This window comes from Primulina tabacum, chromosome 1 (genome assembly GCF_025594145.1).
Source record: "Primulina tabacum isolate GXHZ01 chromosome 1, ASM2559414v2, whole genome shotgun sequence".
NCBI lineage: Eukaryota > Viridiplantae > Streptophyta > Magnoliopsida > Lamiales > Gesneriaceae > Primulina > Primulina tabacum.
Window position 1 is genome coordinate 14,847,899 of NC_134550.1, and position 15,892 is coordinate 14,863,790.

General features: G+C 30.6%; 1 protein-coding gene across 1 annotated transcript; it reads right to left on the reverse strand.

Annotated features, from left to right (window-relative positions):
- Positions 1–1,731: 1,731 nt before the first annotated feature.
- On the reverse strand, positions 1,732–4,575 carry LOC142542245 (putative protein phosphatase 2C 63). The gene is given in 5 exon segments (XM_075648769.1): positions 1,732–2,083; positions 2,242–2,340; positions 2,343–2,499; positions 3,703–4,057; positions 4,248–4,575. Coding segments are annotated over 5 exon segments (1,158 nt in total). The 5' UTR covers positions 4,495–4,575; the 3' UTR covers positions 1,732–1,783.
- Positions 4,576–15,892: the final 11,317 nt, after the last annotated feature.

Consider the following 15,892-nt stretch of genomic DNA (forward strand, 5'->3'; position numbering starts at 1 on the left):
ACTCGACTTCCATTCCCATATCTCATCTATGGAATTCTAGAGTCGCAAGGCTTTGTCAAGAAAGAGGACGAACACTTGATATACATAGGGAAGTCGCTGAAAATTGCCCCAACTTATTTCAAAGGAAATTGCAAACTTACTTCCTTGGTCTGCATCTGGTGTTGCCACTGATGTTGGCAACATCATGTCCTCTTCCACCACAACACCGCAGGGTTATCTTCTAGTATCTCCTTCTGTTTTGCATGCTCAAATAGATTTTGGGTTGAAGCAGATCCAGAATACAAAGGAATTGATCGCACACTATGAAGATCAGATTGCCGAGTACAAGTTGCTCCTGGATGTGACAGTCCATTCTGGACACAAAGGGGGAGTAACAAAAACAACAGATGCTGATACAGATAAATCTGCAAATGCTGAAGCTGCAGATGCTGATAAAGATAAATATGATGATACAGAAGCTGCAGCAGAGGATACTGATGACTGATTGGATTTGTTTTGTTTTATTTTTGTTTTTTTTTTGTCATTGGTGATTTTTTCTTTTCTCTCTCTTTCTGGTTGTTTAGAGCGTGAGTGTGTTAATGTGCAGGTTGGGTCCCAAGTGTTGTAAAACTTTCTTTTGATTCTGTGTTTTGCACTATGTTCTGCACTCGTGTTGACAACACCTATCTAAAAAAGTGGGCTAACTTGTTTAATTCAGGAGGAGAACTTAAAATGAATCATTTATTCAGGGGGAGATATTCTTTTGCTCCAGGGGAGCTAGACAAAATGTGAAGAAGACCATTTGTGTCATTTTTGGGATGATGTGTCTAGAAATACAAAAAGATGGAGATTGGAATGAATATTGTATTCTTAATTATATAATATTGAAATATTATATTTATCAGTTTTGAAATTTTGGACTAATTTGACTTGATCTAATAATGAGATTTATTCCCAGATAATTTATTCTTGGTAATTATCTTTAGATAATGTATATTTGGTAATTATCCTTAGATAAGTTATCTTTGATTTAAAATAGAGTTTTGTTCCTAATAAACTCTTGTTTCCATGTTTGTAGGATTGGTTCCATGAGAAGATAATAAGGCCAAGATATGGGTGAATTATATATACAGGATATCCATAAAAGAACGAGGCAGCTGCTGGAGTATTCTCTAAGCATACATAGAGTTCAGAATTGAAGATTTTCGTGTGAAGAGTTTGTGTGATTGATTCACATACTTTTCGTGTTGCTGATTGGTGTTGATGACACTCAAGAACAACACTGCGTGAAGAGTGACTTCGTTTGGTTTTAAGCAATACGATTTTTGGTTTATACATTTAGTATTTGGTTTGAGTTTTGATGCATTTTAGTTCTTTGGAGTGTCAAGAAATTTGATTTTGTTGATCTCACTAGTATTGTTTTGTGTAAACGACTTACATATTTTCTAGTGAATTTTTTAATGAAGCATTGCACAAATATTCGTACTTGTACATAATTTAAATCTGTTGTTTATTTATAAAAAATTTACGTGTGTGTTCAATAATTAATTTCCGGTGCATTTTGTATATTGGTGTTGACAACACCAAAGCACAACACTAACTTCTGATACACACATATAATTTATTTCCTGTCGGTATATGATCAACAACAACCTTTCACAATCAAAGAACAAAACTAGAATTGGCCCTCGGAACTTAGAACCTACTTTACAAAATTCTATCTTTCCGAAGGTTTACCTCATTCATGAGTTAATCTACACCAAACCTGTGTACCAATATATCAATGAATTCTTTTGTAAAACTGTCAATATTTTATGCTCAATGGCGCCTGCTCGCTGTAACGAAACTTGTTGCCTGAACTTTCCTCGACTTCGTCTGAATTGTAGGAAAAGATATCGACAGGGGAAGTGGTGCTGCGGATGGTACCACTTTTGCCGTTGGAATTGGACGGTTTGTGATTATCGAGATAAATAACGATAACCGTTATGTCATCATGGAAATGCCTTCGGATTCCCTTCTCGATTTTCTTGATATCTCTGTACCTCATTTCTCTCTTCATAGCCGCCTCGTGAATAGCAGCAGCCACTAATCTTCTAGCAACCCCCTGCGACAAAGTAAAAGAAAGACTTGTTCGTTTAGTGTTTTTGCACAAGCAGTGGCAAGAAATGAATGAAATAAGAGATTTCATGTTCAAAATGAATTCAACCGAAAAAAGCTAATCAAAGATGTCCATGCGGATGGTTCGAGGAGAGTGAAGCTTACAGTTCTTGGGTATATTGATACTATTTGAACTGCCGCGTCGTCGGTGAGATGTTCCCAGAGACCATCGGAGGCGAATATTAGGAACAAATCTTGTGGCTTTTAAGCTTCCTAGTCGAGATGGAGGGTACGGCAGACAAAAGTGGCCGTTTCATGGGAACAAGATTACCATATCGTTGGAAAATTGGATCTATGTGAAACTCTGGTTTCTTCAAATAAACGTCGCCAATAGATCTTGACACCTGGAGGACAGATGATATTATGAGAATATGTGCTATGATTGTGATCGAATATGAAAGAATATAAAAGTCGTACATCTAACCAGGCAGTGTATTCGATTCTTGGAAGAGTAGCCAAGACAAATCCCTTTAAACACAAGCAATTTTGGGTGGATGCCAATTCTCAAAAACCATTGGAACGATATTGGCTCGGATGAGATTGTTCATACACTTAACCACCGTTTGATATGTGTGATGGGATAAGTAAATGATTAGTAATTAGAGTGATTAAAAAATAAGAGATATAGATTAATAGTATGGTGGAATAAATAATATGGTGTTTGGTATAATTTTAAAATAATGGATTAATTTTGTAAATTTTTATTGTAATGATCAAAATGCCCCAAGTGATAATTAAATATATATTCTTAAAATAATTGGATATATAATTAAATATTTAAAATTATAATTTATATTTATTAAAATAAATTTAAATATATTTATTAAAAATAAATTTATAATTATGCATTTACTTTAATAATTAAAATAACAATAATATTTTTTGAATGTTACTATTAAATAAAATTTAGTGATAAATATAATATTATTATTTTTTAAAATATTTATAAATATTTTTAAATTAATTTGATTGATAATTAAATATTTATAATTATAATTATAATTTATAATTATTAAAATTAATTTGTAAATATGCATTTAATTAATAATTAAAATAGTAATAATATTTTGAATATTAATTTTATTGTTATATTTATTAGAAATATATTTGTAGATTGCGTATTTTTAATAAACGACAAAATAATATTTGACATGGTATAAAATGATGAGTGTTGACATGGAATAAGAAATAAGAGGATAAAAATGTAATTTGATGAGTGTTGATAGCTTATCCCACTTGTTTAGTTAGATTAATAATCAACTAATTATCCATAAAAATAGGTCTTAAACCGGGTCAAAATGATTGTTAAAGTATCTTAAAATTTTAACCAAATAGTAGATAAATGTTTGATTATTTATCTAACTTTGTTTAATATACCCAACCAACCACATTCTTAGTATAACTAAAACTTGTTTTCAGATTTTCCCGAAAGGGATTTGACTCGAGCGAGGTAATGAGAAAGTCCAAAGCTATCATTGAACAGATTAAAGACCTCGCCAAATCTAGATTCTACACTCCGATGCACTTTTAAGGGAGACTTCAATGCCATCGGAATATGCAAGGATTCTCCAAACACCTCGGTAATAGACAACAATAGGTGAATCATCAGGATGCAAAGCTTCGACCTCTCTTCGCACATTCTCACACGACACATTATGATCGGTCGACAATCGTTCTGCAACAACTGAATTATGCTCTCCATCGAATCCCCTCCTACCAAGAACAGCTCTTGAATCTCCCAAGTTTGCCACATATAATTCACCACCTGAAATTGCACCAACGAGGCAACATGATCCCACCGAAGCAATCTGCGGCTTGAGTGGCAATGATCGCTTAACTAAGTGAGTAAAATCTTCCTCTGTCGCATTAAAAGCCTTCTTTATTACATCTGCCGATAAACCCCCATGCTCTGTGGCAAATTCTACAGGAAACAGAGTAAAAATAAACAAACTTTGTTTTTAACTTATCGTCTTGCACTGTGATTCAAAAAAATATTCACAAAAAATAACTCTAAAACCCAACTATCCCATGAACACAAAATTCAAACTTCGTGTATGGAAACACAAAACCAAAAAAAAAATGCCAAAACAAAATTCAGAGAAAGAATTTACTGTGGAGATAAGGGAAGAGGTGACGATTGACGAAGCGGGAAGCCTCCGGCCCACCATGGCCGTCGTAAACTCCGACGTAGGTGGCGGACGGCGACGTAAACACCTGGCTCTGATCCTCCAGGACGGAATTCGCCTGCACCACCGCTATCGAGAAGTCTCCAGAGGCGTGCGGGTCGAGGTCCGTGTGCCACATCAAACTATCTGTGTTTCGCCACCCCAAGCACCTGAAACAGCAGGATTGCAGCATCCCTTTTTGGGCAGCTCGAGAATTTTAAGGTTTCAGGGGAATTCGATGCGTACGAGTTAGAAAATTGAACTTAAATGGTGGGTTTATAATGAGAGGAGGGAACCGCGTAGACAACAAAAACTTCTAGTACGCGCTTTTCTCTTACAGCTCTCTCTTCATAATCATTTGTATTCTTTATTTTATTTTTCCGACTGAAAATCTTATGAAATTGTCTCAATCTCCATATTCATATTTTTATATATTTTTTAATATTGAAATAAAAAAACTAAATTATAGTAAATTTATGGAGATACAAAACTGCATGTCTCGATTTTATTTAAATTTAACTACGAGATTTTTTTAATTAAATATCTAGTCTATAAAATACATAAATTTATAAATAACAAAACTTATCATATGTCATAAATTATTCTAATTAATTATTATTATAAAGTCTTGTAACAACAATCTCCAAAATATTTTAGATTTTTTTACATAAAAATTACTTAACACGAAAATTCTTTAATTTACATGCACAAGTTATGTATAGAGGCGATAATAATCTCGTGCTCGATAATATAGAATAGATGGGTAAGAAAATTTAATTTTGGATTTGGTATAGAATTTAAATTTCTTATAATTTTATATTCTTATTTTAAAACGAGTTAAAAGGGTTGGATATGTGTGAAAAAAATAATAAAAATGATTAATTAATGTGTGAAAAAGTAGTTGGAATACGTTAAAAATACTTAAATGATATCATTATCGTCAATCATAATTTTCCAGCAGATAGAAAAAACTCTATCAAAATATGGGCATCAATCCCGTTTGGAGCAATTAAAATCTTGTACTTAGATCGATGTATATTTTTAAAGATTTGAACTAAATAACTATAAATTTAAAAAATCAGTTTTAATTATGATTTTTAAAAATAATAATAATTATGCTATTTCTTTGGTATGCTATAATATATGTGAGTTATAAATCAATGAATTATATTTTAAAGTATCCTCTTCCATAAATATAAATTCACTATAATTTAATAATATTTAATGTAATAATCTTATATTTACAACATAAAGTAGAAAATCGACACCGTGCTTATACTATATATATATATATATATGGATTTAAATTGAAAGATTTTGAATTTATGATAACCTCCTTCAAATTTATAATAAAGTTGTTATTTATTGATTTCTTGTGGATATTACTCACAACACTATATCCATATCCTTGCTAAAAGTGTGAATCAATGCAATTTTTTTAACTTGCATATCATCGAACACAAATTTTTAAGAAATAAAAAATTGGAATTTCATAATTAGCATATGAATATTTAATGAATATTAAATTATCGGTAAATTTCCCAAAAATACATCTGTCAATGTTTTCATTAAAATTCAGTAACTAGCCATAATTTTTTATAAATCAGTACCTGACAATTCTATACATTTAGTTTTAACTACCCATTAAGCAAACTTTACATTTTTACCCTTTATTATTTAAATAAATATATTATTTTATCCATCAAAATTATATCATTTTTCTCCATTTAAAATATAATTTTATCAAAATATTGTTTCTCAATTATCATGGAATAAAAGTAAATACTTATTTTGACATACAAAGTACCTATTATGGGGTTTCAGATACTTGATTTTGCTATTTGAATACTCCAAATATATAAGAAAATACTATATTTTCGAGCATTCACCGTAAATTCAGTCATTGTTGGTATTTTCATGAAAAATGCATTAGGATGACTTATTCATGTCATTTTATTTTTTTAAAAAAAACATAGGTCATCACTCATCATGAAATAAGATTAAGTATTTATTTTGACCAACAAAATATCTATTTTGGAGTTCCAAATGCTTGATTTTACTCTTTGAATACTCCAAATGTGTAAGAAAATATTGGATCTTCGAGTTATCACAATAAATTCAATAAAGTTGGTATTTTCATGAAAATGTATTAAGATGACTTATTCATGTCATCTAATTTTTGAAAAAACACAGTTTCTCACTCATTGTTGAATTAGAAAAATTACTTATTTTGATCAATAAAATACCTATTTCCGGGTTCCAAATATTTGATTTTGGCTATTTGAATACTTCAAATGTGTAGGAAAATACTTAAGTTTCAAGTAATATTAAGTGACTTTTGATTGTGTCATTTGTGAAGTTAAAATGTGATACTTAAATTGGTACAAAGAGTATCTAATTAGAATATATAAATACATTATTTTACCCCGTAAATACTCATATCCAATTATTTGAGGATGCCAAAATATAATTTGAAGTTAATATTAAGTGACACCGATGATGATATTCGTGAAACAAAAATGTGATACCTAAATTAATACAAATAATACATAATTCGAGTTCACAAACACTTGATTTTACCTTTTAAATACTCAAATTCGATTGAGTATGTCAAAATATATAATTTGAAGATAATATTGAATATTTTTTTATGATGAGATTTGTGAATAAAAAACGTGCTACCCAAAATTGGTACAAATAGTACCTATTTGATTTCACATATACTTGATTTTACCATTTTAAGACTCAATTTTGATTATTTCGGGATATAAAAAAATATAGTTAGTAATATTGAGTGACTTTTGATGTGTCATTTGTGAAGTTAAAATGTGATATCTAAATTAATACAAAAAATATCTAATTCGAGTCTACCATTACTTTATATTACTTTCTAAATGAGAAGTATTTTAATTTGAGTTTGCAAATACTTGATTTCGTAAATGAGATACTCACAATATGTATTAAAATACTGGATATTCGAATAAGCAACGTAAGTTCATCAAGTGTTGGTATTTTTATGGAAGATATATTTGGATGACATATTCATCTCATTTAATAATTAAAAAAAAAAAATTCTCAACTAAGCATGAAAATTTTAAAGTACTTAGTTTTACTTGAGAAGTACCTAATTTGAGTTTGCAAATACTTGATTTCGTAAATGAGATACTCACAATATGTATTAAAATACTATATATTCGATAGGCAACGTAAGTTCACCAAGTATTGATATTTCCATAGAATAAGCATTTGGATGACATATTCATATCATTTAATATTTTTTTTGTAAAAGAAAAAACAAATTCCCAACTAAGCATAAAAATTTTAAAGTATTTGTTTTTATTTGAGAAGTACCTAATTTGAGATTGCAAATATTTAATTTGGTACATGAGATACTCATAATATGTAATAGAATACTGGATATTCGAATATGCAACGTAAGCTCACCAAGTGTTTATCTTTCCTTGGAATATGCATTTGGATGACATATTCATCTCATTTAAAGAAAAAAATACTAATAAATATAATGAATAATTACCAATAAGTATTATGTCAAATAAGTATAATTGTCAAATAAGTCATTCAATGAATATCAAAAAGTATTGTCAATTAATATTTATGAGTATTTTATAAATCATTGATCCAAGAATCGATAGATATGCTTAAAGTGCAAACTTCAAGCTCATTTACGAACTATGTTCATAATGCATCTCTCAATTAGTCCATGATGAATAATGAACTATGTTTATTTATTTAAATGATATGAATAAGTATACTAATGAATTTTCCATGGAAAGATTGCATATTTGAATATCTAGTATTTTAATGCATATTGTGAGTATCTCATTTACGAAATCAAGTATTTACAAACTCAAATTAGGTACTTCTCAAGTAAAACTAAGTATTTTTAAATTTTCATGCTTATTTGAGAATTTTTTTACCAAAAAAATATTAAATAAGATGAATATGTAATCCATGATTAGTGATCGAGCAAAAATTTCATTGTAAAATTCTTAGTAAAAATTAATAATATTCAAGCTCAAAATAATCGCAAGTGCACGATGTCAAGTAATAATATAGTCATTGACTTTCAATAATCGCAAGTGCATGATGTCAAAATGTTCCATGCTTAGTGATTGAGCAAAACTTTCATTGTCTAATGACTGTATTTCTCAATTATTATTCTCAGTTATTCAATTTTTAGCAGCGATACTTTAGATGATTGTTTACTACTACGATTATTAAATAAAAACTCAATGAAATGGTTCAAGGATTAAATGATGAAATAAATAAGTTAGAATGATTGATTAAAGTTCAATGAGAAATGAATTTGTTGTGAATCTCGGTTCACCTACCCCTCGCTAATCTACTTAATTCGTTCGACAATGATCTATGCTTTCGACGAGATTTCATATCCAACTGAACACGCCCTCTCAAGCTATGCCAAACTAATTCAACTCAGTGAAGTAATTAACTCTCTTTAATTATTTATAAATGGTGAATTGCATGTCGTTTTATTAAATCTCATAGCTTTCGACCTACTGAACTATGACTATCAACGTGTATCCGACTTCATATTTCTCTGTAAATTGTAAATCCACGGATTATGCTACTCGTTCCTATCACGGACTACTCTCGAAGAACATTGTCCGGAAATCTTCTAATCTTCGCTCTAAGCCTTTTTTTCTCCTTCAAAGCTTTGTGGCTGCTGAAATGTCCTTGAACATGTCATCCAAATACATCTTACGCGAGCACTTGATGAACTTACGTTACATATTCGAATATCCAGTATTTTAATACTCATTTTGAGTATCTCATTTACCAAATCAAATATTTTAAAACTGAAATTAGATATTTCGCAAATAAAACTAAGTACTTGAAAAAGTTCAATACTTAGTTGCGAATTTGTTTTTTTTTTTACAATTAAAAAAACTATTAAATGAAATGAACATGTCATCCAAATGTATCTTGGATGGAAATGCTAGCACTTGGTGAACTTACATTGCATATTCGAATATCCAACATTTTAAGACTCATTCTGAGTATCTCATTTACCCAATCAAGTATATTAAAATTGAAATTAAGTATTTCGCAAGTAAACTAAGTATTTGAAAAAGTTCAATCCTTAGTTACGAATTTGTTTTTTTAACAATAAAAAAATAATTAAATGAAATGAACATGTCATCCAAATGCATCTTGGATGGAAATGTAAGCACTTGGTGAACTTACGTTGCATATTCGAATATCCAGTATTTTAATACCCATTCTATCTCATTTACCAAATCAAATATTTTAAAATTGAAATTAGGTATTTCGCAAGTAAAACTAAGTACTTGAAAAAGTTCAATGATTAGTTACAAATTTGTTTTTTTAAACAATAAAAAAATAATTAAATGAAATGAACATATCATCCAAATGTATCTTGGATGGAAATGTGAGCATTTGGTGAACTTACGATGCATATTCTAATATCAAGTATTTTAATACTCATTCTGAGTATTTCATTTACCAAATCAAGTATTTTAAAATTGAAATTAGGTATTTCGCAAGTAAAACTAAGTACTTCAAAAAGTTCGATGCTTAGTTGCGAATTTGTTTTTTTTTTTAACAATAAAAAAAAATTAAATGAAATGAACATGTCATCCAAATATATCTTGGATGAAAATGCGTGCACTTGGTGAATTTACGTTGCAAATTCGAATATCCACTATTTTAATACTCATTCTGAGTATCTCATTTACCAAATCAAGTATTTTAAAATTGAAATTAGGTATTTCGCAAGTAAAACTAAGTATTTGAAAAAGTTAAATGCTTAGTTGCAAATTTGTTTTTCTTTTAAAAATAAAAAAATATTTAAATGAAATGTACATGTCATCTAAATGCATCTTGGATAGAAATGCGAGCACTTGGTGAACTTACATTGCCTACTAGAATATCCAGTATTTTATTAATTTTTATGAGTATCTCAATTATCAAATGAAGTATTTAAAATTGAAATTAGGTATTTCGTAAATAAAAGTAAGTACTTCAAAATGTTCAATGCTTAGTTGCGAATTTTTTTTAAAAAATAATTAAATGAAATGAACATGTCATCCAAATGCATATTGGATGGAATGCGAGCATTTGGTGAACTTACGTTGCATATTCAAATATCCAGTATTTTAATACCCATTTTGAGTATCTCATTTACCAAATCAAGTATTTTAAAATTGAAATTAGGTATTTCGCAAGTAAAACTAAATACTTGAAAAAGTTCAATGCTTAGTTGCGAATTTATTTTTTTAACAATAAAAAAATAATTAAATGAAATGAAAATGTCATCCAAATGGATCTTGGATGGAAATGCGAGCATTTGGTGAACTTGCGTTGCATATTCGAATATTCAGTATTTTAATACACATTCTGAGTATTTTATTTACTAAATCAAGTATTTTAAAATTGAAATTAAGTATTTCGCAAGTAAAACTAAGTATTTCAAAAAGTTCAATTAGTTGAGAATTTGTTTTTTTTTTAAATTTAAATTCAATTTACATGTCATCCAAATGCATTGGGAATGGTGAGTAGAAAAAGAAGATGACCAATAAAAATATGTATTTATATCATTTTTTATTAATCAAAAGGGTAAAAAAGTAAAAATGCATAAAACATGTATTAAAAACTAAATTGATCTTTTGTCAGGTATTAAAATACAAAAAAAAACTCCTGGGTACTGAATCTTAAATAAATCATAGACAGATGTATTTTTCTCCAAATTGCCCTTAAATTATTTCTCTATCTTTAATTTAAATTAAATATGAATATTTGGTCAAGGTCACTAAGAAAAAGTAAGAAAGTGAAGTGCATTTTTCACAATAACCCTCAAAACACGTTGTGGAAAAGGACGAATTGATTCATGTTGAGAGTTGCTAAATCTTGACTTGGATTGAACCGATAAAAGGGTATTAATATTTAATAACTATGGAGAGAGAATTTATTACTAGGATTTTGTAGGGAGAAATTTTGGAATTTAATTTTATACTCTATTTTTTGGGATTATTCTATGCTACATCTGGATTATTTATTCTCTTAATATGTGATCAAATGTTAGTCTTTAGATCAACAAAATATATATTAACATTCATAAAAAATATGAGGGACCTACATGATTAACGATATTTGAATAGGTAGAAAAATACTCCTGATGTAACATAGATTAACCTCAATTTTTGTACCATTTTTTTACACAAATATACACGATATAATAATTTTAATTGTATACAATGTTTTCTAGACGAATATAAGAAAATTAAGGATAAAAAATACCATACGTATTTCTCTAGTCGTATATGGTATAAAATGTGGAACATTTGATTTAATCATTCATCTGTTTTGAGTATAGTATAAAGTGTTCATTACCTCAGCTTAAAACTTTTGAGAAATACCATAATCAGTAAGCATTGTTATAGCAGCTTCTTTAAGAGTTATATTCATCTTTTCAGCAACTTCATTTTGTTGAAGTGTTCTAGCTGAATAGAATTCATGCTTGATTTCACGGCTTTCTAAAAAAGTAGACAAAGTTTGGTTGACAAATTCAGTTCTTCTATCAGATTTGATTTTGTCAATTATTTTTTATTTTTCATTTAAAAGTCTTTTGAAAATTTTGACCAGTTGAGCAGCATTTTGTTCTTTTGATTTTTAAAAAATTATCCAAGTAAATATTGAGAAATCATCATCAACAACTAGAGAGTATTTCATTTTCTATAAGCTAATGACTAGGATATGACCAAATAAATCCATATGCAATAGTTATCTACTTAGGGTTGATGAGTTATACCATTTATTCTTAAAAAATGACCTAACTTTGCTTTCCAAACTGAAAAGATGAACAAACTTTGTCCTTGAAAATTTCAATTTTGGGAAAACCAGTGACCGAATCATCATTAGACTTGTCTTTTAGGATTTTATTTTCTGTCTTGAATTCCCTGAATGATTGCAAAAGTACTTTAAACTCATCTACCATGCTATGTAGTGATGCGACGAGACCTTCTCGTGTAAATTCATCTGAGCCAAAATCAATTACTACTTCATCAGCAGTTTCTGGCTCGACTTTGGGATCTCTAGCTCGATGTCTGCCATTAGACATTGAATTTATCTTCCTCACTCTCTTTGGAAGAGGTCTCTAAGCATGAAGGATTTGAATCTGAATCAATATACTTACTTTTCTATCCTCAGCAACAAGCACCTTCTGGTCCTTTTTTTTTTTTAATGGTCTTCGGTCATTTTGAGCCTCCTTTCACAGGGCTTATTTTCATTATTATTTCTATTGTAGTCTTCAATAAAATGACATTAATTTTCACAATTAAAACAAGCCTAATTATCATCAGCTTGATTCCTTTTAAAATAAGAGTTAAATTTAGACTGATTTTTTCTCATAGTTTTTTGGTCAGGAGATTTTATACTGGAAAACTTTTCACTGCTCGTTGGTATGGATGTTTCAGTGGCTAGATTTAATGAACGGAATCCTCATTTGAATGAATTATTAATTAATGCATGATTGAAAAGGAATTGACTAATTAAGGATCAACATATTGGGATCCACCAATAAATTTAGGAAATTGATAATTCCGGATCAACCTATTGGAATCCATCGAATTTAAAATAAACCACTCAATCTACTTCAGATTACATTATTCCGAGAAATCCAACTAGACGAATGAGATTATAACACATGACAGATAAGATTGATTTTGGATCTTCTGAACTAGGGGATGCAGCTTATAAATGAAATCTGATTGCATTTTTTTCCTACACCGCTTTCCCTCACCTACTCTCTCTCAAGTTTTAGCTATATACTTTAGGTTTTCTATCCAGTTTCTAGGACAGTTTAGTGTTGGGAAGCTTCGGAGCTAAGTGTCGACTCAAGGAGTGGCTGGTGAATTGAGACACGCAGATCGAGACATCATTAGCGGGATGACTATAGATGCATGTATAATCCTAAAGTCTTAAATAGAAATATCACTACAAGAAAATACACACTCAACAACACATCAAAGACAACGGTTTTTATTAAAACCGTTGTCTTTTTACTTTTAACAACGATTTCAACAAAAACCGTTGTCGTAGCCTAAAAAAATCCACTCATAGACAACAGTCTCTTCAAAACTGTTGTCTTTTATATATCTACGAAAATGGTTTTTAAAAACCATTGTCTATGAGCGTGTTTTTTGAGCTACGACAATGGTTTATATGTGTTTTGTAAAGGGTCAAAGACAACGGTTTGTTTAAATCGTTGTCTTTCAGCTGAGTTTTTTAGTTCTACGACAACGGTTTTTGTAAAACGTTGTCTTTTCTTATTGTTTTATATTGTAGAAGACAATAGTTTTACAAAAACCGTTGTCTTCGAATTATTTTTTTACAAAACTATTAAATTTTGCAACGGTTTTAAGCAAAACCGTCGCGATTTTTAAATTAGCGACGGTCAGTAGAAAAACCGTCGCTAAATTTAGCAACATTTATGCATAACCGTCGTTATATTGCGACTGTTTGACTCATAACTGTCGCTAATTGCGATGGTGTTTGTTTAACTGTCGCTAATAGCGAAGGTTTATGAAAGTACCGTCGCTGGTTACAAAAAAACCGTCGCATATTGTATCACTGTTTTCGGTCAATTTTCCTCCACACCACTTCACAACACTTAAAATTTTTCTCACTTACACGATTTTAATTTCGGTTTAGAGTAAATTTTTTCGCTTTAATTTTTAGTAAATTTTTAAGTGTTAGTTAAGATCAGGAATATTGTTAGCATAGTAAGATTGTAAGTTTTTTTATATTTATTAAATTATTAAAAGTAATTTTTTTCTTTTACTGAAAAAATTAGCGACGGAAATCATGCAAAACCGCTTTGGCATACTGTGCATGACATATCACGTTGGGCCTAATATCTTTTGAGATATACCCCGCTTGTCGGGACCGCTCAACCCTATTCTGTATTGTGGAAGATTGGGCATTGAGAACTATAGTGTGTGATGGAACTCGCGAGTTCTGATGACATTGGACATTGTAGGTCCACGTCTTGATGATGAGTGTGAGAGTCCAAACATGCCTAGGGCAGATCAGAGACTACACATTCAGACGTCTATAGGACTGAGCATGAGATTATTGACTTGATCCTTGATATCCGAGCATATTGCATTTCACATTCATCGTATCAATTTTTGTAATCGTACATTCTCGTATTGGGCGATTGTGCTCACGTCCTTGTTTTCATATTGGGCATCCCCATTTCATGAGGCAAGTTTTAGGTTGGACGGTTCAGACGACTAAAGCAGTGGCTAGAGCAGTTAGGTTTTTCTATGGTGATCTAGTGGAGGTTTTATTAGTTTATCGTATTCTCGTACATGATTATCTTTTTGATATGGTTTTATTAACATTTAAGGCCGCGATTATTGTTCTGTTTTTGTTTGGATTGTAAAATGATTAAGTTATTTGGTTTCCATTGTTAATTTTTGTTATTAATTTTTAAATTTTGCATGATTATTAGTCTATTTAATAGTGGCTCAAGTAAAGGTGCTACATTTAGTGATATCAGAGCATGCAAAGCTTTTTGGGACATTAGTAATTCTATTTCGAGGATTTGGAGGTAGATTTTGGTTTTCTTTCAGATTTCAGGAGATGGAAGCATTCATGGAAGTGTGGGACATGACCATTATAGTGATGATGAGGCTGGCTGAGAACATCGTCGTAGAAATCGTGACAGAAGGCATCACCGAAACCATGATGAAAGGAGACGTAAGAACCTCGTCAATGTTATGGATTTAATGAAAATTGGACCTCCACCGTTGACAGGAGATGAGGGTGCTGATTTTGCTGAAGCTTGAGTAGATATCATGAAACAGTGTTTTCGAGTGCTACACTATGGCAAGGATGAGAAGATGGAGGTAGTCGATTTCATGATCCAAGGACAAGCTCGAAAATGCTGGAAACCTGTTTATGCCATTTTAGTTCAGCAAGAAGGGCGGATTCGTTGGGAACATTTCCATCAGGACTTCATCAATCATCACTTTCTGCTTGCTCTTCGTCAGGCGAAGAAGATTAAACTGTTGACCATTAAGCAAGGAGATTCGAACATTGCTGATTACCAAAAGCATTTTACAGATCTGTCGTACGCTCCTCACATCAGTGAGAATTCTATAGCAAAATATTATCATTTTTTAAATGGTTTGAACCAGAAGATTTTTATCGGGTTTCTGTCTTTGATGATCTGATTTCATATGAAGGATTAGTGAATCGTTGTCGTCAATCTGGAATCAGTATTTTTAGGAGAAAGGCTATGCAAGTTAGAAAAAGTTCTAGTTCATTAGGACCGAGAGGTCAGTCTTTCAATAAGTTTATATCTTCTTCTTATTCCGGTTCTGAAGGAGTGCATAGTTTTGGTAAGAAAAAGCTGCAATGTAGCCACTGCGAAGGCAATCACCAGATAGAGAAATGTTGAAGAGTGACATGTGCTTGTTTCAATTGTGGTGTTTTTTTCCACAGGAAGAGGAATTGCCATAACTTGGAGGATCGGAGTGGAGGCAGAGGTTCTATGGTAGAGTCTTGCAGTGGAAAAAAATATG